Raw genomic sequence first — 27,026 nt, 5'->3', positions numbered from 1 at the left:
CATAGCACACAGCATATAATCTTTGCTCTCATCGTGCTTCCATTGTATATTCCCCAAAGCAGATTATTCAAATGAAATACTGAACACTGACGGTCCTTAACAGCACACACTCCTAAACAGATTGTAGCTGCAGACTAAAAGAAGTGCTGAGATTCTCAGGGCCCTGACAAATGTCCCCTTTATTCCTCTCCAACATAAGGGACCACCTGTTCTTGGGATTGGCAGCTTTTGTTGCAGAGGTCAGTTGAGGGAGGAGACTTTCACAAAGATGTCCTGTCCAGCCAGTTCTACTTCCAGTGACTCTGCTGTGGATATAAGCCATGGAAAATAATTTGTAAATGCTACAGACAGAACCAAAAAAGTGGGAAATAGACAAGAACATGTAACCAAGTACATATTTTTACATACTTTGGTTTTTCTTGAGTTGAGCTTCTTTATATTGAACTATATCTAAGAGGAAAATAATATTCTTCTCTGCAATATTTATTTTCCAGCAATACTTTTTTCTTTGTAGGTTCAAAATTTCAAACAGGTGTGATTAGCTAAATTTAAATGATGTGTTGTTGAAACCGCATGTAGTTTAAATTCCACCTCACCAACAGTAAAACTACTGTATGCTACTACAAAAATATAATAACATTGACAGGGTCCAATTGTCTGCATTTTTTAAATCATGAACATACATTTTTCTACTAATACTTTTATACTTTTACTCAAGTAAGATGTTAAATGCAGGACTTTTACTTGTAATGGAGTATTTTTGCTGTGCTACTGCTACAGTTACTTAAGTAAAGGATTTTAATAACTTGCCCACTCCTGGCAAAAAGTATTGACTAAAACTTAGGATGGTAATGTCGTTCTACAGCAGTACTTTATCAAGTCATTCATTGTTTCAGCTAAATTCTGTTAAAAGATCAGAGAGTCAATTCACTGTAATCCCAAGCAGACCTCAGTACCAGGAAAAACGGTTTTGTCGTTATGGCACTTTGTGTACCCTACTTAAAGACTGGGAGTCATGTGTCAGGTGTATACAAAGAGCACAGCAGCTCAACACAACCGACTTTCTTTTGTTGCTTTTACTAGTTCACTTCACTCTTTTTTTTAAACCAAAGAATAGTAACCTGATGTTTCTGGATGCGGCCTTGGCCAGTCTTAAAACCAGGAAGATACGATTATAAAGCAAAGTTAAAAAGGAGTTTAGGAGTCCTTGAAGGAGCCAGTTTAATTTTCTCTAGTATGTACAACACCCAAGCAGCTTAACGCCAGAAAACATGTAAGGGCTCTTTAAAAAGAAATGATTAAAACACATCATTTACCATGATGCTTCGATGACTCAGAGCCTTCCTTTGTATGTCATTGGCCTAAGCAATGCCCCTGTGGTACACAAGGTTTTTCTGGCTGATGAGCTCAACCAAGATGCCACTTTAAACAAATTTTATCTGAAAATGCGTTCCGTAAGTCGACAGAGAATGTGAGAATACAGAACATCAAAATGTTGAAAAAAAGTTTAGTGATGTGTTTGATTATAAAAGGAAATACAGAAATGGCAAGTGTCCCAATACACCTCAAATACTGAAAAAACAAAAAGAGGTAGTTAGTGTTTACAGAACTACTTTGTTGGCCCCTGAGCATTAAAGGTGACAGCAGGAGAACTACCTAACAAACAGCAATGAACAGGTGAAGAAGATGAAAAGCTCTATCTAAAATGTACTAATAAAAAAAACTCCCTTTCCTTTGTTGCATCATCACACGCCGACTTAAAAAAAAATCACATTCATACAGGTCATGATTATCAAGTTTGTTAAAAATGAGATAGCGTTTGTGTTAGTCAGACAGTAGCAGTAAACATTTTCCATGTGAATCAGCTCTGTAAACACAAAGAGTCAGGCTGCGGCTTTAAATCGCCGTAAAGCCTGTGCTAGCTTTCCTAAAATGCCAAGTTTCATGTCAGAGCCTACTGTTAAAACAGATAAAACTTTCAGAGAAGGAATGTCATAACAAAACAGGGACGCTTGAGATCAAATGTCACGATAGCAGCTGTGAGTGAGTGGCATCCACGGGAAAATGTTCAGGCTTGCTGTTGGATGACATCTGTGTGACAGTCACCTCTTGTGTGTTTTTTTTAAATCTTGTATTTCATCTTCCCGCTTTCGCTGATCACACAAATATGCTAAAAAAAAAAGGACAAAAAGCAACAGTGAAATGGCAGAACGTGACATTCTTTACAAAAATGTATTTTTTTTTTAATGTATGTACAGCACGATGGTCAGTGTTACTCTTCCTAGACAGAGTTGTTGTCGTCTCACATAAAAAAAGGCACCAACTTACATTTAGGTCTCTAAAGTACTCATTGTAGTCCAAGGCATATCCCACCACAAACCGATTGGGTATCTCAAAGCCGACATCTGAAAACCAAATACAAAGAGGGAACGTAATTGCAAATGTTTCCATAGGCCACTGACTCACTGGCTAACAAGCTGCAACAATTGTTTTAACAGTGAATGGGCCACTGACTCATAAACAGATAAAAGGGTTGGTCAGGTACATACAGTCAGGAAGACACGCTGAGTTATGTGGCACTCTCTTCACCAGCAATCTGGGGAAAAAAAAAGCAGACATTATAATATGATATCCCTTTCTACAGCACGTCAAGGGGCAGTATTCACTTTAAAACAGTCCCTTATTCTTTCTTTGTCTCCCTTTCTCTCCCTCGGTCTAGACTCGAAGGCGGAAATTGAGTGATTCACAAGGCAGAACAACTGGGCTGGTTTTTCTTTTGAGGTCTTTACAGCCATAACTTACCCTGCTACTTTGATCATGTTGGGCCTGAAGGCTTCCACATGCTTCAGGAGAGTCTTCATTGTCTTTCCGGTGCCTACAACGGCCTGTGAAGGGAAACGTAGAGGAACGGGATTAAAGATTCAAGATTGACTTTATTGTCACTGAGCATAACATGTCAATGAAATTTGCATTGTGGGAGAGATTGCCAATATGTGAATGCAGAGCAACAACAGATTCATCTCACACTGCAGCTCAAGTGAAAAGGAAGAAGTTGGTCACACTGTTCTTGTATTACAGATGTGTTTATGAGGCTTCTCTAAAAACCAGTGAAAAAGGGGATTTAAAAACCAACATGTCTTTTTTTTTTTTTTTTTTTTTACACACTCTGACCTCTTGCATGCGGAAGAGGTAAAAGTGGCTGTGGAATAAAGCCACAGAAGTTTCCTTTGTCATCTTTTTCATGTAGATGTAGGTCAACACACCTTTTGTATGGAATGGGTTGTCCTTACGCACTCACCCTAATTATTTCTCAAACAGGCCAGGATATGAAAAGAGGGTAAAAGCAGGTGGAGAGACTGCTGGAGTGTCCTGTTACTCAAGTAGCAGAATGAAAGCTTAATCAAATAAAAGAGTAAAAAAAAGAGGAACAAATGTGGCTGATTTTTTGCCTTTCATTTGGTTTTCAAATGTTGTTCCCATGTGTGTCTTTGCCATACACTATGTAAAGCATTTCAAGCTGCCTGTGTTTAAAAGCCATTACACAAATGAACTTGCCATGACTCACATATGGGCACCATTCAAGAGCCAGTCAGTCATTATGATTGTAGCCATTTCGGTTTAAATACACTCCCTGAAACACACAGAGGACTATCAGAAAAATTTCAGAAGACAGTTCTTCACAGACAGTCCTACTGGGGGAAAACAAGCTAAAAAACTTAAAAGGCACATCATTGTGATGTGTAGTTGCTGCCCATCCAACTGTAGTTAATACTTGCATCAAAAGTTTAAAAAAAAGAGCTGAAGCAGTATCTGAAGAACTCAAACCTGCATTGTTTGACTTATTTGTCCGTTTAGACGCAGTGCAACAAGCTGTAAACATCACTGACATGTTATCACCTTATCCGGCTATATAGCAAACAGGGCAGCAACTTCATTCAGATTCGTGTCTCCGTCATCTATTGAATGCAAGTCCAGTGTTCACTCTCTTTTAGCTCTGTTGGGGTCTCTTGGTTGAGGTAGCTGCGGTGAGCAGGTAGCGTGCAGCGGTTAGCTCTTTAGCTGAGAACAGCAGCCTTCTGCAGCCGAAAGCAACATGGATGAGAGCAGTGAGGCCGAACCCAAGCAGTAAATCTGTGCAATCTGTGTAAATCTGCGGGTTCATCGTTATGAGCAACCTCATAGTCACATTACATGCGGCCATTGTATCCATTGTTAATTGAATAATGACCTGAGCAGCTTTAAACTAGCCAATTTCCAATCCTTGACTCTTATAAAGGATTCATTTGAAATTCTACAATTAAGAGTTTTCCATTACTTACTACAATAGCAGCCATAGTCAATGAGCGTCTGCAAGGGCATATTCCCAGATGTTTGACCACTGACTGATGACTGCTGTTTCAAAATGTTTAATCATACAGTGTCTACACACAGTAAGTACCATCACTGAATGGCCGTATTGATTTCTTTCCTGTAAATGTCATTTCTTCCCTCGTGCACCTACTCCCACTGCAGGACTCAATTACTGTGCTAACGAGAGAAAGTTTATGATCATGTTGGGGAAAAAAAAAAACAGCTCTTATTTCCCCAAATATAGGTCAGCCAATTAAAAAGTTTCCTTGCACTGAACTCATGTAGAAGAGATAAAACAAACTTTAAGTGGGTCCTCTTGACCTGGATAGCTGACGACAGCGAGAAATACAATAGGCCCGTTTGGTGAAGAGGAGAAACGGAGAAGCAAAAACATGGCCGACTCACCTCCACGATCAGCACATTCTTATGGGAGCATGTTGGGGAGAGAGGAGAGGGAGAGAATCAAACAATTATTCTTGGTCCAGAACAGATAATATGAGGCTGCATCATCTGATCAGCCGCACACATTCATTCCGACAGTCAGGCAGACAAATGTATTAAAAAAATCTATGCCGTAAGTAAAAGTGCTTGTGAATACAGGTGAACCTGCACTGCAAGTTATTTGCTGCACGGCAGCCGACAACTACAAGAAAAATACATCTGAGGAGGAAATGATCATCTACTGTATGAGCTACTGATTGAAAGCAGAAAAAGGCCAGCCTCATTCAGGCTGCAGCCCCTCTTTGAATGCCACACTGAAATAGCTGAGATTCTGCACATGTTTGTCTAATCAACTGTGGACAACTGGGCACTTTTTCTATAAAGAGTCGCAACCTAAGCCTAAGTTCAACTTAGCTAGGTCAACACAAGAAAAACTTTTAACTGCCGTGTAACTGTATGCCGTCTACTCTACTTTTCAAACAAAGGATTCAGCCGAGCATGCAGCCATGCTTTGTTTAGGCCTCATTATTCACGCAGTTTTATTTGGAGTGCAGTAAACCCCAGAGAAATATAAAAGGAACGAGCTATATATTAGAGTCCGTGCAGAGAGGGGAAACTACTGCCTGTCAGATACACTGCAGGAAGGCGAAAGCGTCGCATGTTCCCCGTCACACAATTAGCTCACTTCTTCCAGCAAAACATCTCAGCGTTCTGCTACAAACAGGCAAACTAAATTTAGTCGTACATCACGGGGAGTTCAGGGATTTCACAAGCACACTGAAAATACTGTGAAGGAAACCGGCGGCGATGACTCAAGCTCACTACCTCATATCTCATTCGTGTTTCGAGCATTCATGCCACGCCTGGCTGCAGGGCATATTAGCGTGTGCATGTGTGGGAGCATGCTCAGCTAAGGGGTGTGTGTGTGTGTGTGTGTGTGTGTGTGTGTGTGTGTGTGTGTGTGTGTATGAGACTGTCTGTGTTCAGATCAGCTGATTCATATTACCTAGAAATACTCTTGCTGACTTATGCCTCCTGTAGTAGCGGCTGAGGCATTCATCCCTGCACGTGTGCGTGCGCCCGCACGTGCACAGATGTGTGGAGAGAAAAGGATGAGGGTGCGTGCAGACATACACAGACTGTTTACATGTTTACAGTTTCAGTCGACATCAGCCGAAGAAACACCTGAACCAGAGCCTCAAATTAGATCTAATGTCAAAGTGTGAACTCCAGGTGTCTGACAGCTGCGCTCATGAGAGCTGGAACAATCGAGCAATGTGCAAACTATTTTGATACCTGATCAATCGTTTCAGTGTTTTTTTCAAACAGACTCAGGATCCAGATTCTTGCATGTACGCACTTGCTGCTGTTCTGTTCTATGTGACACCAAAACGAGAGTCTTTGCGTTTTGGGCTGTTTGTCGGACAAAGTAGGAATTTCAAGACGTCTTATTGGGTCTCCAAGATATTGTAGAACAGGCTTTTCTGACAGTTATAGAACAAACACATTCATCTTTAACATAATAAGCAGAATAATCATCGTAAATCATGAAAATATTGGTCAGTCGCAGCCCCCGAGCAAAAGCTGTTCCATTGTTTTTCTCTTTTGTTTTTAATGTTCAGACTCCAAGCAGAATTTTTTTTGTTTGTTTTTGCAACACTGTACAAGTATAATAGTATAATAGTGGTTCTTAACCCTTTTTGTGACTCCTTAAAATACAAAGCAATCTGTTTGCTATTCTGTGTACTAGGGTGCCTGTCCATGAGTTCAAGGAAGTTCAACTAAAGTTCTGTGTCATTTTAATACTTTTTAGAGGCTTTAAGAGGTAAAACTGTGAAGTAATTCACAAGAAAAAAGGTGAAGGTTAGAGAGAAGTAAAGAAGTGAAGATAATTTTGTGTAACAGAATTATTATCGGATTTAAATTTCAAACCTTGTCACCACTCACAGTTTTGGAATTAGGTTGAAAAATTGGAAAAATATAATAAAAACTATCCACACTGTCAGATCCTGTTACAGTCAGCACACACACGTGCACGCACACACACACACACACATTGGCTGTACTGGTTTTGATTACATAATAAACCAGACAAGCAGATGAAGAGCGAGTCACAACCAGACCACTGTCCTGATCTGCTCTGATAGCAAGTGTATCCTCCGTCTACACAGATCTTCTCCACTGACATAAAGTGGAAGAGGCCTTTAAACAATCACATTACAACAGTTGGTATCTGATCACTGCTGGATTTGTCAGAAACTGCCATCTTTGATCTCCTTCACGGAAGCACTGAACCATTTCCTCAGGATGGAGCGGGAGATAGCAGATCAGGGGGAAGGCTGCCCTCTTGAGGCTGCCACCTATCAGTACCCTCCATCTCCATGTCCCCCGTCAGTGTTTGGTTTATTGTAACAGCTTACAATAGCTGTTCTTTATTAAAAGCCGGGCTGTTTTCAATGGCGTAGATAAGAACAATATTACCTTTCCAGCTAAAAAGGACAAATCTTCTGCTCCAAGTATGTGAAGGTCCTCCGTCGACTGGTCATTCTGAGGAAATAAAAAGGTTTTGTGTGGTCAGTGTGTAGCACAATGACATAATATAGTCATTATACATAAACAAAGTGTGCTGGGTTTGTCCCTTCTGCTTTGGCTTCACAGAAACGTCACGTTCAAGGCAAACTTACACAAAGATACCACTGTCGTAATGTTGTGCAAAGCATAACTCGCATATCTTCTAAGTCATGGGACTGAGAATCATCACAACTGATCTGAAGCGTGGCGAGCGCCTCACCATCCCCGCACGCACCACTAAGGCCACACTGTCAGCGTCTGAGTGGGCGGAGGCTCACCAGGTAGCTCTTGAGACGGATGAAGTGGACCCTCATGGGGATTGTGCGGTTGGAGTTGCGGCTAAGCGCCTTGATCCGGTCCACCAGGTCTGCACAGAACTGGTAGCCTCCTTTCAGCACGCACAGCACCACGATGTCATGGTCCCCCAGGTCATCCATGATGTTTCGAGCCAGACGTTCTGTCCTGTGAACAGCGTGAGACCTTCTCTTTTAACCCTCTGAAGAAAAGTTACGTGTCTTATCTCGCAGGAGTTGAGCGCACAGCTGTGGCTGATTCTGCTGGTAGGCTAACATGCCCTGCAGGGGCACGTTTTGCTGTTTTTTAAGTTAGCATGTTATCTAAAAAGCATGAATTTCAGTGCGATTTGGTGGAAGGTTAGGCAACAGGCTAAAGAACAAGTGAGGAGGCAGATCTAAGAACGTTTAAACAACATTTTCTTAACATTTTCTTAAAAACTACGTCTCTACAGCTGAGCAACATTTAACTTTCAATGGAATAACATTATTATAATATGAATGTCATTGCTTTACATCCTGATGGAGCCCTGATAAATGACTCTGAGTAGACCTGCAACCTTAAGTTGATCACTCAATTAGCAACTATTGATAACTAAATAATTTCTTAAGCACAAATGTGCTTATTTCATGCTTCAGCTTCTTAAATGTGAAGATTTGATGCTTTTCTTTGTCATACCTGATAAAGAATTTAATATATTTGGGTTTTGGACCGTTGGTCAGACAAACAAGATGTTGTTGAAGATGTGTTACTAGAACATGGAAGATTAGAAACAGCATTTTTTGCTTAATTCTGAGAATTACTAACAAAGAAATTTCTTGTTCTTGAGTTTCATATCATGTAATTCAGACCAGCAGAACACAGCTCATTCCTTTGGATTTCATTCTGTTCTATTTGACTTAGCAAACATGCCCATGTTGTGATGTGTCACCAATGAAAGAAAAGTAATATTTTCATATCAGTTTCAACATTATATTAATTGCGCTTGAATGGAAAACATTCAGATTCAGACATTCACTATTTTCATGCAGATCAGGATTCAGATTAAATTTTAGAATGGACAATAAAATAACTACAAGAGTTTGTGTGGCATGGCACTCTCAGCTTAGGGTCTATTCCTGAGTTGTTTGGTCTCTTTTTGTTTTTCTTTTTTTTTTTCAGCTTTACATTGATCATTTTAGAGCAGCATTGGCACAATCCAAACTGTAGACACGGCAGCTACAACAAATAAATCTTCCCTCGCATGTCAGAAGCCACATGTAGCTTTACCGCAACCTCGGAGGAATCAGCAGCAGAAACATGTGGAGGCTCAAACATTAGCAGGATTGGAGTTATTTGGGATTGTACCTGTCCATAATCACGCCATGCGGAATGATGACACAGTCCAAATCTCCGGAGTAGTGAGCTGGATAGCTGAAGAGGTCTAAACTGTAGCCTGGCCAGTCATCGGCAATCTGGGAGGGAGAAGAGAGACGCAGACATCACGCTGTTGATCACCTTACAAGTTGCAAAACACCAAACATGAGCTTTGGCAGTACTTTGCACTAAAATCAGCCTGAGAGACAGATGTGGGCCCGAGGGAAACAAATGTACAAAGTGCGCAAAGTGCGCAGCAGCCAAGTCTGCGCATCCATGAGGGACTAAACTTTTCCCTGCGCTCTTAGACGCCATGCAGCACTTGTCCTGCGCTTCCTGTCGTGCTCTCTTTCATGTCATTACCACAATCCCGCCGTTTCTCCCGTCGGATTGAACGGCAGAGTCTGCCATGTTGCTCTCCGCCGACACAGAAACAGGCTGTATTCCGAGGAGTGGGCCAGCGAGAGCCTCCAGGAGGATTTGGCAGCGTGAGGAAGGAGGAGGAGCATCGGGGTTAAGAAATGTTCCCCATTCCCATAAAACACTTCGCACCTTCTTTACGCCGTGCTGTGCAGCGCCGCTGCCGCCAGGGGCGCTGCGCTGAGCAGGGGTCAGCAGGGGCACCAGGCGGGGGCCGCCGGGCCACGACTTTGGTTAATAAGTACTCATTATGCGGAATGGCCTACTTCAAAATGATGTGTACTGAAAAGTGATTATTGATAACTTACTAATTTATTTTATCTTTATTTATTTATATTGATATACATCACTGTAATGTTGAAGCTGGTAAAGGTGGGGCTAATTTTAACTACTTTTAAAAATGTGTTTACTTTTACTTCAAACTACTTTGTATTGTTTGTATAGTTTGTCTGCTGGGTATTTTGTGAATTTCCCTTCTGGGATCACTAAAAGATTAATCCTAATCTTTAATATTGCATCATTATAATTTATTGATGATATTTTGTGTTATTAATCTGAATCTGCAAAGTAATGAGTAACTGAAGCTGTCAAATACACGTTGAGGAGTAAAAGGTACAGCATCTGCCTCTGAAATGCAGTAGAGTTTAAATATAGAGTGGCAGCAAATACTCAAGTAAAGTACAAGTACCGTACTTGAATAAACTGGTTACTTTCCACTGCTGGCTATGATATAAGAATGCATAATTAGAAGAAATAGTCCTGTGTTCAAAATTTAAATAGCAATAAAAGTACAATAATGTATAATCAGCAAAATGGACAGAAGTATTATAATTAAAAGTGGTCATTATGCAGAATGGCGCCTTTCACAGTTATATTACTTACACTTATTAGAATATGAGAGACGTTAATGTTTAAGCAGTATTTTCATATCATAGCTGGTCAAGGTGGAGCTAATCAGTTAAGTCCATAACAAGACATCATTTTATAGAAGCTGCTTCATTTCAGATGCAACATCTCAATCTATAGCTACTGTGAAATCAGTTTAGTTGAGCAAAAAGTTCAGTTTCCCTCTGAAATGTGTTCGAAATGTGGAAGTATAGAGTTACATCGACAGAGTACCTCGAACAAAGGCACACACATGCACACGCACACACATACACACACACACACAGAGATAGAGAGAAAAAGGTTGATCAGCAGGAAAGTTGAGCAGAAAACATGCTGTCACCCCAAAGACATAATGGATGTTTGTAGAGTTAAGTAAGTGAAGAAAGCAGAACAATCTCAAGTCAGTGCCGATAAGCAACACTTAAACCTCCACCGCCCTCTTTAATTTCTTCATCATGTGCGCAACACGAAAGCTTTTGAACGATGTGATAACATCGCCATCTGGTGGAGAGGGACAGACACTTCTGGCCCACGCTGCTTTTATCATAATCAAATCATTTTGTTTGCAACCTAATTTAATATTCCCATAGCTCTTGATACACCCTTTCATCTTATCTGCAAAAACAAGAGAGAGGCAGAGCCTGACAGCCTGTAATTTAAGAGATCCAGATGCCACACCCAGTCTCCTATGCACAATGTAATTTCTGTGTGTGTGTGTGTGTGTGTGATGAAGTGTGTTAAATGAGTGAATTTTGGATGAGCCACCCCTATGTGGTCAGTTAGTCCAGCAGCAGCAGCAGGGACCTGGGCTGTCATGTCACTGCGCATTAGAGCAGTGTGCTGGGCTCTGTTGAGAGGGGGGGAGGCAAGGTGTCTGGGCCACCCACCCATTCTCTTCCTCAGCAGCTGTAATTATAAACAGTGGTACAATGACAGCTGGGGAGGCAGATGTCAACAGCAACATTAGATTTCAATCAGCCTGCGCAGTGTCAACACTCCAGAGGAATGAGGAGGTGTAAAAACTACGCAGCGTGACTAAACCGCTCAGAAATGTCAGAAAACAGTTATTATTCTCTGCACAACTTATTTCACAAGATGCCTTCCCCTCAAAGCGGCCTCTGGTGTTGTGATAATCACGAGTGTCCGGCGCCAAGCGATGCCGCACAAGCCGGAAGACGTTTTCGGATCAAGTCTTGTCACATTGTTTTTGATGTCCTCCCTGTTTGTGAGAGCGGGCCGGCTCCTTCGCTGCCCTCCAGGCGCAGGAGAGCAGTCTGGCTTTGGCATTTCACACTCGCTCAGCAGTCAAGGCCTGTGACCGTCCGCAGACTCTGCAGCCAACTGCTCCCTTACACCCTCGCCCCTGTTGTTTTGCCAATTATGAATATTCAGCTGCTATGAAAGTAATTCTGTCAGACATGCAGCTGTCCAGCCAGATAGTGTCAGCGGTGTTGTTTGTAGTGTACGAGGGAAGAATCTCGCAAGGACGTGACCATTCTCCTCCTCCACTATCACATTTTCACATGTAACAATTGACCTAAATACAACATATTGGATTTTTCTTTCATTCGGTCCAATATTGTTGTCAATAAACTATTCACAATGATCGTGATCATGGGCTCTGTAGTTTATTTCAAATCAATCTGACATGCAAAGTCCGGCTGCTGTAAATATTAGCAAGAAGAGCGCCAAATGTGTATCAATCCACAGCTAAAAATAGTCCCTAACAAATAAAATATTTAGGCTTGTTTGTGTGATGTTTTCTAAAATGCATAGTGACCAGCTGGTTCAGGAAATTTGTGTTTCTATGAAAAAAGTGCAGCTATATATTTGTGAGTAGTTTTTATAGTTTTACATCTTCAGGAGGAACAAATGAGCTTGAAGCTGAGCATTGAGAGACAGACGTTTTGTTTTGGTCTTTTCATGGGATTCATTGACCATTTATATATGAGCCTTGTCCTTTAATCAAAGTGAAGAATATACTGTACAGTCATGCATTGCTGCATGTATAGCTTTATAAATGACAAACAGGTTTTCAGATAGTAGCAGTTTTGAAAGATTTGCAAGTATGAGAGCTTCTCTAGCACCTACTCTGAGAGTCAAACCTTTTTTCTTTTTATTTCTTCCCGTTGCGGACACTGTCATACAAACCTGGTTTTGGTATGCTGTGCATTTCTTTGTTTGTCTGAGTGCATGTACACTAACATGTTGGATAGGAGCCATAATGGAAGGAGGGGACACGCAGAGCCATAAAAGAGTTGATGTCTACTGGCAGCCACTAACCTTGGTTGACTTTCAGTTATCACATCAGCAACCGCGACCGCCGTCGTGCCACTGACGGCCCTCGCGTGACGCCGAGCAAAACGAAGAGCCTTTGCTCTCTCGTAAAACTCAACAATAAAAGATGCCGATGTGTGATCTGGCTGTATTACATATCATTTTTTAATGTGTTGAAAACCCTTTTCAACAAAGCAAGTCAAGCACAATGGTGCACATTAACACATGTTGAAAGTTCATGAGCTAATTCACGAGAGTAGGAAAGCAAAAAAAGTAATAGCCTACATTAAGCATACCATAAAAAAAACATAACAAAATACAAAAAACAAATAGGCCACACAACATAAAAGTGTCTATAAACAAGGTTAGACTGCTCAGAAAACACATTATTTGACATAATGACTTTTCCCTTCTTTAGTGCTTCATGATTAACATTTACAATGTTCATAAATGTTTGTTACTGAAAAAAAAAATCAGTTTGATAGTGTTGAGACAAGCACGAATCCAAATGTCTACATTTGTTTTGGTGTCAATTCTATGGTTACTAAAAGCAGCACCAGCAGAATAATATACTGACTTAATGATTTATACGTAAATAAACGCCCAGAAGACACAACTCTTCAAAATGTGGAACGCAACATCATCTTTACATCAAAGTGCCCTCGTTCGAGCTGAGCAGCAGTTCAGGTGCATCAGGATGCTTCTTTCATGGTGATGATCAGTGGCTCCATGCTAAAGCATCTCTGGACCTGTGCTGTAGATTCAGGAGCAGGGATCCACTGTGTGAGCATGTAAAACTCTATTAACATAATGACTTCCCTGTTTAAGTGGATTGTGGTTCATGTATTGAAAAACAAACTCAGTTACAGGCGTTCTTGACAAAGTTTCTTTTCTGCAGAAAGTGATATATCCGCTTGCATTCCTCTCACTGGGACGGCATTGCTCACTCTCTCTTAGCACCAGAGCTGAATGACAGATTTTAAATGAGGAGAAAAAGACATGATGCTGAATATATTTGATGAAATAATATATTCTAACTGACTTCATGATGGCACACTTTTTCCTGTCAGTTTTGTTTTGGTTACATCAGCATTTTGGCATCATCAGAAACTTTTCTTCTGTGGTGGAGGTGGTGGAAAGCAATACAGGTATCATAAAGGATTGAAGCAAATTTAAAACAAACAAAAATAAAGTTTTCTCCTTGTTGTCCAGCATGGGTTACGGAAGCCCTGAGAGGCAAATGAGGGGAAAAAAAAGTTTGATCTAAATTATTTTCTCTTGTTTACAACTTAAGAGCAGGTGAAAAAGGGTTATAACCAGGATATTTTTTCTGTAATTTTTTTCACTTGTGAACACAGGGGAAAATTTTTTTTTATCAGGATAATTTTCGTGTGTTGTTGTTGTAATACTCGTTTCAGCCACAGGAGGCTGAAGTGTACTGTTAACGCATGCTCTAAACAGGACTGAAAGTTTTTTTTTTCCAGGTGAGTCATAATTTGTCCATTGACAATTGTGTGTTAGCAAGCTATGTAGCATTACTGTGATTTCTTTCTTTGGGCTAGCAATCTGCAGTTAGCATTAGCTATACTGACATTCGCCATAGTAACAGGGACACTCCTTATGAGAACATGTGGCCGGAATGAGAATCACAACAACAAACAGAAAAATAATCCTGAAGAAAGACTTTTTTTTTTACCTGCCAAAACTTTTTTTCACCTGTGTTCACACACGAAAAAAAATAAAAATAATGAACTTAGAAAGATTGTTCTTGCAAAACATTTTTTGTCCTCAGTGAAATAATTTAGATCAGGCTTTAGATCAAGCAGAAACCAGATTTTTTCCCCTCTCATTTGTCTCTTAGAGCTTCTGAAGCAGATGAAAAGAAAAAGACAAAATTCCTGTTTTTGTCATTGCGTCTGCGAATCCTGCGATTCTGTGACTGTCTACCAATATGCTGCAGAACCAAAACCAACAGAGTGAAAAATAATTAGTTTTTAAGTCGATATGTCCTCCATCTTAATGAATGATGTCAAGCTTGTCTGATTTGATGACAAGTATTTATTTATTGTTTTACAGATAACATACTTCACAGGGTTACCTTAGAGGTAAAATCTCCTGACAGAACTCTGTTTTGACTTGTCGGAGACAGAGGGGAAGATGAACATACTTTTATCAAGCACACATTGTAAACAACTGAGCAATATTTAAGTCTAAATGGCGTACCATAGAATAGGTGAGAGACAACAAAATGTAAGTAAGAAGATGTGCCTCTTGCTTGCAAAGACAAAAGTTTCATTTTTACAAAACAAATAATGGTCACTGACATATTTTTTCTACTTTTTTTAGTGGCTGAGAGGTAGAATGAAGTATTTTCAGTTAAAACCAATGATTTGATTTATTTACTTTATCATATCATTTCATCATTATGAGTGAAAACATTATGAGTGAATAAGTAACCCCAGCCCTCTGAATATAATGTGAAATCTGTACAAAGCCCCAGTCTCCACTGACTGCGGTATTGTTTGGATTTTTAGTGTGAAACTTTTTGTTTGTATCCCAAATGTCCAACGTTATAAGCAGAGGAAATATAATTTCTATTTTCTGGTTAGGATTTCACAGTACCTCTCCAAACTGTGGGACAGAGAATTCCTTTGTTTAATACTGTGAATAGCAAGGTCAGTCCATGTTTTTTGTAGATGAGGCGTAGAGATGGATATATTCAGTTGGAAGTATCCGAATGAACGCTCCCGGGTCCTTCTGTGGGCGATGTCACTGACGAAGGAGTCGGAGCATCTTGCCAGCCACCATTTGTCTGTGTAGATAAGACGAGGAGTAGTTTAGCTTCACTGTAAAACATTATGATACAATATTGGTATAGATGTGTCTTTGAGGATAAAGTTGGCACAATTCAATATTTTTCTTATTAGCAGCGAATCCCATGAAAAGACCAAAGCAAACACTCCTAATCCTAATAACAAGTATCGCCCGCGTAGCTAGAGCCTGATAAATCTAATTCCTCTGTGTCATGGAGCTCCACTGGTGTCCAAAAACTATTAAAAACACATCAGTGAGCCAGACTGTTGCACAATGTCCCCTCATTACAATGAACACTGCAGTTCATTTTGAATCAGTCCCTCATACAGCACACTGTCCTGCTGCTGTAAACACTCACTAGAGCTCCAAATCTGTATTCATCCACGGAAAGTAGTCCCCATTTGAACTACATGAACTACAGTACTTATTTATGCACCTCTCTAGCGGGAACAATCACTCTCGGGGATGACTGCCACAGACAGAAAGAAGTGAGAGACGGACAAAGACATAAATACAGAATATCAGCAGCTTCATCCTTTAATGAACATGAATTAAAACATGCTGCATCACTCATCGCTGTTTTAAAAACAATCCTCTCTCAGGTACACAGTAGCATTATTTGGACCTTAAAGTAAGGAAATACAACATAAACCTGCCTTCAACGGTAGTGATGTCTGTCCAACTGCTATTTCACATTGGAAAAACTGACACTCTTTTTAAGAGACTCTCCATTAAAAATATTATTGTGCCACTTCCCTCATTTTCCCCCGCAAGCTGCTGACATAATGTGAGATAAACACAAGAGCTGAAACACAGAATGTGCAGACCTTTCATATATCTCAGAATATAGCCCTGAGATGGTTGATAAAAGAATAAATTATCACAATAAAAAAATGGCTCTTTAAAATGGAGGCCTCCTCAAATCATGATAAAAGGTTGACTAAAGACCATTAAGGACATTAATTGCAATTTCCACGCTATTAGTGAGAGCTGGGAACGTGCTTTGGCAGCCTCTTATTTCCAAACCCTGTTATTTCGCGTAAAGACTGTCTGTCATCTTATTCAGAGGCAAGAGGGAAAAAAATAAAGGAAAAAAAAAAACATTTCCAGCCTCTGAGAGAGGCAACACCCACCAGCAATTTGAGGGGTGTAATTGCTGCTCAAGAATAAAGACGGAGAGGTGAACCACGAGAATTCACTCAGTAGATCTGAGATTTCTTTTCTTTATCTGGGCCAAATAAATACAAGTACCAACACTTCATTCACAAGCTTCACCAAAACGCCACAATTTATGTTTTAAGTGTATTTATTACAAAAGAACTGAAAGAGACTCATGCAATAAAACAGTTTTTATTCTCTTGTGAATCTTCCAAAATATGTATGTCTACTAGTGCTGGATGATGTAGCCTAAAATTCTGTCACAATTAGAGCTCACTTAAACTCCCGGTTATACGCGACTGGTTGTTGTAGCTCTCCTCAGTTTAATTACAGACATTCAGACGATTAATTACTGAAAACTTGCATATTTACCGTAAATATGTATTGGTTGGAAATTTATTAGGCACAGTTCACCACTCTTTCATGCATTACCATTACAATCGAGTTGCAGAGCTAAACATCTGTTTCTCTGAAAATTACTGTACACTGTTGACCATCGTTTGAAGAAGACATACAGCCGCTCTGAAAGTATTTCCAGATTCCTCAAAGAGACTGTTAAGCATCCAGATGGAGAAACACTACTGAACGGAAAAAAATACTTTTCAAATTGTGACTGAATTTTCTGATCCAGGTAGCTAAAAATCACATACTGCATGTCATTAAAATTTGTGTCAAACACAAGCAAAAAAAGTTGCATCTTATGCATGAAGGCATAAAGTAATGGGAAGACACATCAATATATACCAAGATAACAATGACTATAAAACTTTTAATTTTGGCTCCTGATGTACAAATTGAGCTAGAAAACTTGGTTTATGCCAACAAACGCTTAGTTTGGAGGTCTTTCGTCTTTGTAACACGCCAGCAGTGTATTGAACACCTCTTTCCAGTTGAGCCTGTTGTGGGTTGCAACTGGCCTGAACGCATCGGCGTTCTTATTTTAGCACGAGGGGTGTTGCAGACTTGGCTGTCAGTGCTGCTGTTCCTGTGGATGAATGATCTGACCAATGTGCTTGGACTGTTAGCCCAGAGCCCCACTCTTTCTGTCCCTGTGACTGTCGTATTGATTCTGTTCAACCCCGCGCGGCCTGTCGCTATGGATCTACATGCTAACGCACTGCCTCCAGTGCTGGCTGTCCCGCCCTGCCCGGCCCAGCAAGGAGACCTGGAAAACTGGCCCAGTCTTTGACAGGCTAGTTAAAGAGTTATTTTAAGAATTAGGAACTGGGAACTTTTTTTTTTTCGTGAAGCCAGTCTTGGAAGGGGTATGACTTGTCCTATGGTGCCAATGTGAGAGCAGCGTTGGGAGGGAGGATGACACCTGTGTCCTTGTTCCTGTCGTCCGCAGGTGTCTCGCTAACGCTAATATCCTCCGACAGACTAGGAGCCTGTCCAGCTACTCAGCCTGGTAGCTGCCTCATTGCCTGCCACCTAGGGCATGACTGGAGCAGGGGGGCAACTGGCTGGACAACAGCCCAACCCTGGCTAACTCTGCTAAATGGCATCCCAGCGTGCACACAAAATTACACAATAATATACACATCCTGCAACTGTGGAGTCTTTGCACAGTAAGACAGCAGAGAAAACGTCGAGAAGGACAGAAGGAGATTGTTTACAGGTCTTACGTTGATGCCCTGTGGACTGTACATCTGGCTGGCCGCGAGGCTGTCACTGTATCCTCCGGTCTGGCTGATAACATGGCGAAGGGTATCCACCTGGAACAGCGGGGACACACAGACAAAAGGCCCGGTCAGACAAAAGCTCTGGATAACAAAGACAGCCATGCACAAGGAAAGGTCAGTCTGATAGTAAAAGGGTACCATAAACAGGAAAAGGTTACAAACAGCGAGTCAGAATGATTTGGATGCTATTACAAGCTTGATAACAGACGTCGCAAAAGGACGAAAATGCAAGGAAAATGACAAGAAATAGCTAATTATGGATGTATTTGTAGTTGTGGTTGAATAATACATCACGATTCAACATTAAAAACACAACTTTGCAGCTCATTCTTCCACATGTAGCTGCGCGCCACTGGCAACGGCATTTCCTGCATACGCAGACTTGTTCTTTACCACACGAGACTGAAGCGAATGCGCTGATGAATCTTCACATCGTAAACATGTTCACACGGCGTGGCTGCCAATGAGGATGTGGCTTAACTGAGGTCACTTCATGGATGGATTTCTCAACAAAAAAAAACCAACCTACTGTGGAGGCCCATTTAGTCGAAGCTGCCCTTTCTCTTTTCTTTGTCGCTTTCTTTTGATTGTACAGCCCTGAGAGCCCCTCCGACACTTTCCGAAAATATAACCTTTTAAAGGAACATGAGTTTCTCTAATTAAAGGCCGACCCTGAAGACCTCTTTACCTCCTATAAGGGTCGTCCCTTTTGCATATTCATGAACGACCTAAAGCGTTCGGAGAGCTGATCTGAACAGAAAAGAGGGTGAACGGAGCGAGAGGAATGATGCCAAAAGCGCTGAAACCAAATGAGAATATCACCTCAGGTGGTGATTCCTCAATCTATGGCGAGAGTTGTAACACTCAGAAACACTGTGCTGGTCATCACTGTCCACTGAGGCAAGGTCAGGGAGCTACAGTGCACCAGTGGCTATGTGAACTCTTGTCAGGAGCGCTGATGAGTGTTGCACCGTTTCCAAAACTGTCTGCAGTCGTCTGCTCAACTGCGGGTTGACAATGGCTTCTACATTAACGTAACGCTTCGGGCAAAGAGTAACCTCTGTTTCGCTGCGTAGGTCAAGTTGTTGTGGGCCTCTGCTCTCCCAGACTGGACAGTGGTTGAACAATGTTACAAGTAATGTGGGACACTATGCTTGAAGAGGCGCCTACCTGGGATTGTATGTTGGCCCCAACCTGCCCCCCTTGGTACGAGTCCCCATTGAGGGACTGCACACTCATGAACAAGTCTCCGGAGTTTGACATGTTAAAAGAGCCAGCAGAACCTGAGAATACACAGAGGCAGAGGAGAAGAAAGAGAGCAAGGAGAGTAGGACGAAGACAAGAGAGAAGGGAAGAAGAGAGGAACAGAAAAAGGAGTTAAAATGATCATGCATAAGCAAAAGTGCACTGAGTGGGTTAGTTTGGGAGGGCAGCTGGCATCGTGAAAAAGGCTTTTTTTTCTGCAAACCTGCACACTGCAGATGCAGTATGTGCACATTAAAACATCACTGAAGCATAATTTAAAAGGAAAAATCAGCCAGCAAGAACCACGAGACAGATAATCATCATAAAACTGTTTAAGTCCAGTTTAAACAAGCCTTATGGATTATATTATAGTTAAACGTCCGTGCTGCTAGTGTTTCATTAAGGAAGTAATAATTGATCTGCAGGAAGACCCAAAGAATCGTCTACGTCCTTTAATGGACCCCAGCTCCCCAGATGTAAAGAGACCATCGCGTAACTTGATTTCAACACCCGGTCCTAATCCAATACAGTTGCGAAGTCTCTATATGACAAAAGACTCCGCTTGCCCTCTGAGCAGCTTAATGGCATGCACAAGGTCAACCGGACAAGAGGCAGGAAAAATTAACGTCCATGAGACCAAGGGGTCAATAACAGAGACAGAGAGAGAGAGAGGGAGAGAAAAGGAGTGAGAGAGACGGATGGCAAAAAGGCAAAGAAGAAGAAGAAGGGTGAGGATGCAACTCCATATTGCCGGGTTAATTAAGAAGAAGAGGGGTGTCCTGCTAGTCTAAATGAAACAGCACCAGAGACTGAATTCTTGAGTCGGGGCTCAGGTATGAGAATGTTATTGTGCCCTGTCTAGTGCATCTTTCTCCATCTTCTCTGGTATAAAAAGAACCTTGTGTCAATAGAGCTTCTTTCACCGTAACGTGGTGGCCTGTGATCAGTTTGTGATTGAGCTCACCTGCTGAGTTGGGAGTTGATGGGGAGTTCGCCTGGCTGCCGTGAGCAGACACGCTGGTTGCGTTGACCGCGGTCCTCGCTGCATACATGTTGGCCTCTTCTTGGAACTTGCCGATGTTTTTCTTGTATCGGATTCTCTTGTTCCCAAACCAGTTTGATACCTGTCAAAACAGCAACGATAAGAGTTATAGCAAGCGTAAGATATCACAGATATGTGCAATCAAACCAATGACAGGTCGGACGATGAATATCAATACTTAATACTGAAGCCTGGATTATGCTTCCTGCACCAGTTAGCACACCATCTTTTAGCACCAGCCTTTGTGGGTGCTATGACATCATTGGTTTCCACATAGACTACATGTGGTTATTATTGGCTTTTGGTATTTTTGATTGTCATGGATCAGACAGCTGGGGAAATATTGCTAGAATATTCTTATAGTACTGTTTTCCGCCAAACTTATGTACTGTATGACTGTACTATAACATTCCTGTGTTCCATGTGAAGATCACTGTAATATTCCTATTGTGCTCTACATGTTTTTAATCATGTGTGTGTTAAACATTTGGTCCACTCAGGTTATTTGTTCCTGTACAGCTAACTTTTCTGATCATTTTGTCTTAGTGGCATTTAATTTAAATATGAGAATGAACCCTATCACAAACATACAGGAAACTTAGGATGCTGCTTGGACAGAACCCAAATGAACTCAAACACAAGGATCAATGTTGCAATAAGCTGAAAAAGTAAAAATGCATATAAAAAATTAAATATGATAAAACATATTCATATCGTGGCTATATTTCCACTTGTGAGTCTAAACCAAGCAGACTAACTACGGTGGTTCAGCACAGCATCACAGTTCTTCAGCGAGTTGCACTCCATATTTTTTCATATCGGCAAATATATCATTATCACTGAAATTATTTTAGGGCCCACTCCTAACAACAAGCATAAGAACATGTGGCGGTTGGTATTGTCTGTGCTGTTATTTTGAAGGTCCATTTCCTGTGTTCTGTTTTGTGGGCTGTAACTTTACGTTTTGTTTTCCTGAGGCTCCCCTCCCCCCCGATGCGTCGAGGAGTGTTTGGGCACACCTGAGTTCACTTCAGGAGATTAGGACGCCTATTTAACCTCTGCGGAGTGACTCCTCGACGCCAGAGTATACTTCCACGTACCGTGGTATCAGTTGGTCTCAGTCTCCTGTGGTATTGTACGTTTTGATAGCTTGCTGAACTTTTTGATTAATTGTTTGTCTCTTCTCTTTTTGTTCCAGTGCCTCCCTTGCCCACACAGCCCAGCACTCTCTGGACCTCTCTGAGTTCGTGTTTTGTTTGGACCTCACGCTGCCAGCGATTGTTTCAGTTATTGCCTGTTGTTGCAAAATAAACTTTTGTTAACCTTCTCCGTTTCCGCTCCTGGGTCTCTCTCTGCACCCGCCGTCACAGAATACTCTGGCCAAACATGGACCCAGCGGATTCGGACCCCTTTCGAGCGGCGCTCGCCCATCAAGGACTACGTCTCGGCCAGCACGAGGACATGCTGCGGGGAGTAATGGAGGCAGTACAAGGTCTCAGCGTCCAAGTCCGTGACCTCACCGCTTACCTCAGCCGCACGGACACCCGTGGCTCTCCTTCCTCCCCAAGTCCCACACCAGCGCCACCCCCACCGGCAACCGCTGCAGCCCAATCTACCTCTCTGTCTGTCTCTCAGCGTGAGCCGTATGTGCCGGCCCCCGAACCCTTTTCAGGTGAAGTTGGTAATGCTGGGGGGTTTATCTTGCGCTGTTCACTAGTATTTGATCAACAACCCCTTAGTTATCCTTCTGATAGAGCTAAGATAGCTTATACAGTTAATTTGTTACGGGGCAGGGCAGCGCAGTGGGCTACAGCGTTATGGGAACAGCACTCCCCCATTCTCTCGTCTTTCGACAGTTTCTCGAGGGAACTTAGTCGTATTTTTGATCATTCACGACAGGGGCAGGAAACTGCTAAACGCCTATTCTCCTTGGCGCAGGGAGCGAGATCAGTGGCAGATTACTCTATTGACTTCCGTATCGCAGCTTCAGAGAGCGGGTGGGGGGAGTTAGAGCTACGAGGTGTTTTCTTACGGAGTCTTTCTAGTGAGTTAAAGGACGAATTAGCTTCCAGAGATGAACCCGATTCCTTAGAGTCATTAATCTCCCTCGCCATACGCATAGATAACCGCTTGAGAGAAAGACAGAGAGAGAAAGCCCAGACTCGCCTCTCTCATGTTCACGAGCCAGCTTCCCTCGCTCCCCCTTCAGCCAGTGGCGGATCCTCCGGCCACTCCGCTGCTCCCTCCACGTCCTCCTCTCACCCTTCGGAGCCCATGCAGTTGGGTCGGACCCGTCTCCACCCCAGCGAGCGGCAGCGACGTTTCAGCCAACGGCTCTGTATCTACTGTGGCCAGGGAGGTCATTTTCTCGCTAACTGCCCTCAGACGCCAAAAGGGCAGGCTCACCCGTGACGGAGAGCGCACTGGTGAGTCAGACATCCCCTAATCCCAGCTCTCCCTCCCGTATTACCGTGCCCTCCTGTCTGCTTTGGGGTCGTGAGTCGCTTCCCATGAGGGTTCTGATTGACTCAGGGGCAGACGAGAGCTTCATCCACACCGAACTAGCCACCCAGCTTAAGCTCCCCCTTGAATCCCTCCCGGTGCCCAGAAATGTAACCGCCTTAGACGGCCGACGTATAGCTCAGGTCACTCAACGTACGGTCCCGGTCACGCTCATAATCTCTGGGAATCATAGAGAAGACATCCAATTCTTCGTCATTCCTTCCCCTCAGATTCCCCTGGTGTTGGGCCTCCCCTGGTTGCTTAAACATAACCCCCAGATAGACTGGACTACAGCTAGTATCTCCACCTGGAGCCCATTCTGTCATGCCCACTGTCTTCGTTCGGCCAACCCCTTTTCTTCCCGTGTTTCTCCACCACCTCCCACGCCCCCTGTCCTTACCTCCGTGCCTCCCGAGTACCATGACCTAGCCCCTGTGTTCAGTAAAGAGTTAGCCCTGTCCCTGCCTCCTCATCGCCCCTACGATTGCTCCATAGACCTCCTCCCTGGTGCTCCTCTCCCTTCTAGTCGGCTGTATAACCTGTCACGCCCCGAGAGGGAAGCCATGGAGACATACATCCAGGATTCTCTAGCCTCTGGACTCATCCGCCCCTCATCCTCTCCGTTAGGGGCTGGCTTCTTTTTTGTTAAGAAGAAGGACGCCACCCTTCGCCCCTGCATCGACTTCCGTGGACTTAACGACATCACCGTTAAGAACAGGTACGCTCTCCCTCTCATCGACCCCTCCTTCGAACCACTCTGCTCCGCCACCATCTTCTCCAAGCTTGATCTGCGTAACGCTTATCACCTCGTCCGGATAAAGGAGGGTGATGAGTGGAAGACAGCTTTCAACACACCGTTAGGTCATTTCGAATATTTAGTCATGCCTTTTGGTCTCACCAACGCCCCCGCTGTCTTCCAGGCTCTCATTAACGATGTCCTCAGAGACATGTTAAACCGGTTCGTTTTCGTTTATTTAGATGACATATTGATTTTCTCTCGAGATCTAGAGGAACATAGACAGCATGTAAGACTAGTGCTTCAGAGACTTCTTGAGAATAAATTGTTTGTTAAAGCGGAGAAGTGCGAGTTTCACTCTGACTCAGTGGGTTTCCTCGGCTATATCATCGCCAAGGGTCAGCTAAGACCCGATCCTGCCAAGATCCAAGCTGTCACGGATTGGCCCGTTCCCACCACCCGGAAGGAGTTGCAGAGGTTTCTCGGCTTCGCTAACTTCTACCGCAGATTTATCCGTGACTACAGTAAGGTAGCTCTTCCCCTCACTAGACTTACTTCTGTGAAAATCCCCTTCCAGTGGTCTCCCGATTCCCAACAGGCTTTCGCCCAGCTTAAAGCACTGTTTACCTCTGCCCCGGTGCTCAAACACCCCGATCCCACTCGTCAGTTCGTGGTCGAGGTGGACGCTTCCGACTCCGGTGCTGGTGCCATCCTCTCCCAGAGAGACCCTCAGACTCACAAACTGCATCCCTGTGCTTTCTTTTCCCGCCGCTTATCCCAGGCCGAGCGGAATTACGACGTCGGGAATAGAGAGTTGCTGGCTGTGGTTTGGGCGCTTCAAGAATGGAGGCACTGGCTGGAGGGCGCTACGGTTCCCTTTTTGATCTGGACTGATCATAAAAACCTCGCCTACTTACGCACCGCGAAGAGGCTTAATCCCCGCCAAGCCAGATGGGCTCTGTTTTTGAGCCGGTTCAATTTCACCCTCTCCTATCGCCCCGGCTCCCGTAACACTAAGCCCGACGCCCTGTCCCGTCTCTATGCCCCTCCCCTGGACTCGGAACATCAGGATGTCATCCTCCCGCCGGCTTGCATCGTGGGTATGGCTACATGGGAGATCGAATCCCTCGTGCTCCAGGCGCAGAAGCAACAACCGGACCCTGGTTCCGGTCCCCCCGATCGCAAGTTTGTCCCGGATTCGGTCCGGTCGCAAGTTCTCCAGTGGGCTCACTCCTCTAGACTTACCTGTCACCCTGGTTTCCACCGCACCCTCCAGTTCCTCCGTCAGAGCTTCTGGTGGCCGAGGATGTACCGCGACACCCGTGCATTTATTGCCGCTTGCTCTGTCTGTGCCAGGGGAAAAGCTTCTCATCATCCCCCTGCGGGGTTACTGCACCCCTTGCCCGTCCCAAGCCGCCCATGGTCTCACATCGCCGTGGACTTTGTTACTGGTCTTCCTCCATCTGAAGGTAACACTGTCATCTTAACTATTATTGATCGCTTTTCCAAGTCTGTGCATTATGTTCCCCTGCCTAAACTGCCTTCTGCCCTCGAGACTGCTAGTCTACTCGTGACTCATGTGTTCAAGCTTCACGGAATTCCCCTCGACGTGGTCTCGGACCGGGGTCCACAGTTCGCTTCCCAGGTGTGGCAGGAGTTCTGTAAGGCGGTGGGGGCCACGGCAAGTCTGTCCTCTGGTTACCATCCCCAGAGTAACGGCCAGACAGAGCGAGCTAACCAACATCTGGAGTCCGCTCTTCGCTGCGTGGCTGCTCATCATCCCGTCTCTTGGAGTACACACCTGCCTTGGATAGAATATGCCCACAACTCCCTCTCCTGTTCGGCCACAGGTATGTCACCGTTTCAGTGCTGTTTGGGTTATCAACCTCCCTTGTTTCCCGAGCAGGAGACTGCGGTATCCGTCCCTTCTGTGAAGGAGCACCTCCGGAGGATTAAGGAGGTATGGCAGTCTGCCAGAGCTGCTCTCACCCGCTCCACGGAGAGGAACCGACGGCTGGCCGACGCTCGCCGCGTCTCCGCCCCCGAGTACCGACCGGGTCAGCAGGTGTGGTTGTCGTCACGGGATCTTCCGTTGGATGTCGAGTCACGTAAGCTCTCTCCCCGTTTTGTCGGTCCTTTCGAGGTGTTGAAGATCATTAATCCGTCTGCCGTCAGGCTCAAGCTACCAGACTCTATGAAGGTCCACCCCACCTTCCATGTTTCCCTGTTGAAGCCGGTGCATTCCAGCGAGCTCAGCCCGCCGGCCGCCGCCCCACCTCCCCCCCGCCTCATTGATGGTCATCCCGCCTACACGGTGTCACGGATCTTGGATGTCCGTCCACGCGGCCGTGGTTTCCAGTTCTTGGTGGATTGGGAGGGTTACGGTCCAGAGGAGCGTTCCTGGGTCTCCAGGGGACTCATTCTGGATGACTCTCTCCTTCGGGACTTTTATGCCGCTCACCCGGACAAGCCGGGTAGAACGCCTGGAGGCGTTCGTTGAGGGGGGGGTACTGTGGCGGTTGGTATTGTCTGTGCTGTTATTTTGAAGGTCCATTTCCTGTGTTCTGTTTTGTGGGCTGTAACTTTACGTTTTGTTTTCCTGAGGCTCCCCTCCCCCCCGATGCGTCGAGGAGTGTTTGGGCACACCTGAGTTCACTTCAGGAGATTAGGACGCCTATTTAACCTCTGCGGAGTGACTCCTCGACGCCAGAGTATACTTCCACGTACCGTGGTATCAGTTGGTCTCAGTCTCCTGTGGTATTGTACGTTTTGATAGCTTGCTGAACTTTTTGATTAATTGTTTGTCTCTTCTCTTTTTGTTCCAGTGCCTCCCTTGCCCACACAGCCCAGCACTCTCTGGACCTCTCTGAGTTCGTGTTTTGTTTGGACCTCACGCTGCCAGCGATTGTTTCAGTTATTGCCTGTTGTTGCAAAATAAACTTTTGTTAACCTTCTCCGTTTCCGCTCCTGGGTCTCTCTCTGCACCCGCCGTCACAGAACAGCAGATATTTGAGGGTTCAGAGTGATTTTAATTGTTCTTGACCTATTTATTAACCGCAAAGGTCGACAGCTTTGTTCATTCTGGTTACCTGCGACACTGTGATGCTGCATTTCTTGGCCAGCTCTTCTTTGGCCTCCTCACTGGGATAGGGGTTACTGAGGTGGGAGTAGAAGTACTCGTTTAGGATCTCTGTCGCCTGTTTGTTGAAGTTCCTCCTCTTTCGTCTGGACAGACAGCAGAAAGGAGACA

At 43.8% G+C, this 27,026-nt stretch overlaps 2 protein-coding genes across 3 annotated transcripts in view; both read right to left on the bottom strand.

The window, feature by feature from the left end:
- Nucleotides 1–1,490: 1,490 nt before the first annotated feature.
- On the bottom strand, nt 1,491–9,520 carry prtfdc1b (phosphoribosyl transferase domain containing 1b). The gene is made up of 9 exons (XM_041948887.1): nt 9,376–9,520; nt 9,004–9,110; nt 7,641–7,824; nt 7,273–7,338; nt 4,756–4,773; nt 2,803–2,885; nt 2,550–2,596; nt 2,329–2,405; nt 1,491–2,170 (listed from the first exon to the last, which is right to left on the bottom strand). Exons 1-9 carry the CDS (start codon nt 9,421–9,423, stop codon nt 2,123–2,125), a joined length of 678 nt encoding a protein of 225 aa, XP_041804821.1. The 5' UTR covers nt 9,424–9,520; the 3' UTR covers nt 1,491–2,122.
- A 4,485-nt stretch (nt 9,521–14,005) lies between these two features.
- The window catches only part of pbx1a (pre-B-cell leukemia homeobox 1a), a 52,661-nt gene continuing 39,640 nt past the window's right edge, over nt 14,006–27,026 (bottom strand). Inside the window, exons 5-9 of one of the 2 annotated variants that reach the window (XM_041948539.1) lie at nt 26,866–27,001; nt 20,461–20,620; nt 19,422–19,534; nt 18,195–18,284; nt 14,006–15,409 (exon numbers count right to left, since the gene is read on the bottom strand). In XM_041948539.1, the coding sequence (XP_041804473.1) occupies nt 15,317–15,409; nt 18,195–18,284; nt 19,422–19,534; nt 20,461–20,620; nt 26,866–27,001 (592 nt within the window). In that variant the 3' untranslated portion in view covers nt 14,006–15,316. The remainder of the gene's footprint in view (nt 15,410–18,194; nt 18,285–19,421; nt 19,535–20,460; nt 20,621–26,865; nt 27,002–27,026) is intronic. The other variant, XM_041948540.1, reaches the window with a different exon arrangement.

This window comes from Chelmon rostratus, chromosome 12, assembly GCF_017976325.1.
Source record: "Chelmon rostratus isolate fCheRos1 chromosome 12, fCheRos1.pri, whole genome shotgun sequence".
In the NCBI taxonomy this organism is placed as follows: Eukaryota; Metazoa; Chordata; class Actinopteri; order Chaetodontiformes; family Chaetodontidae; genus Chelmon; species Chelmon rostratus.
Note: the sequence above shows the minus strand (reverse complement) of the source record. Positions and strands in the feature narration are given on the sequence as shown.

What these genes read in the sequence shown, in the direction of transcription:
- prtfdc1b (XM_041948887.1), bottom strand. Translation starts at nt 9,423, where the DNA reads ATGGCAGACTCTGCCGTTCAATCCGACGGGAGAAACGGCGGGATTGTG. An exon ending in CATGGCGTGATTATGGACAG is followed by an intron (nt 7,825 to 9,003) that starts GTACAATCCCAA and finishes CGCTGTTCACAG; the next exon opens with GACAGAACGTCTGGCTCGAA. An exon ending in TCCGTCTCAAGAGCTACCTG is followed by an intron (nt 7,339 to 7,640) that starts GTGAGCCTCCGC and finishes TTATTTCCTCAG; the next exon opens with AATGACCAGTCGACGGAGGA.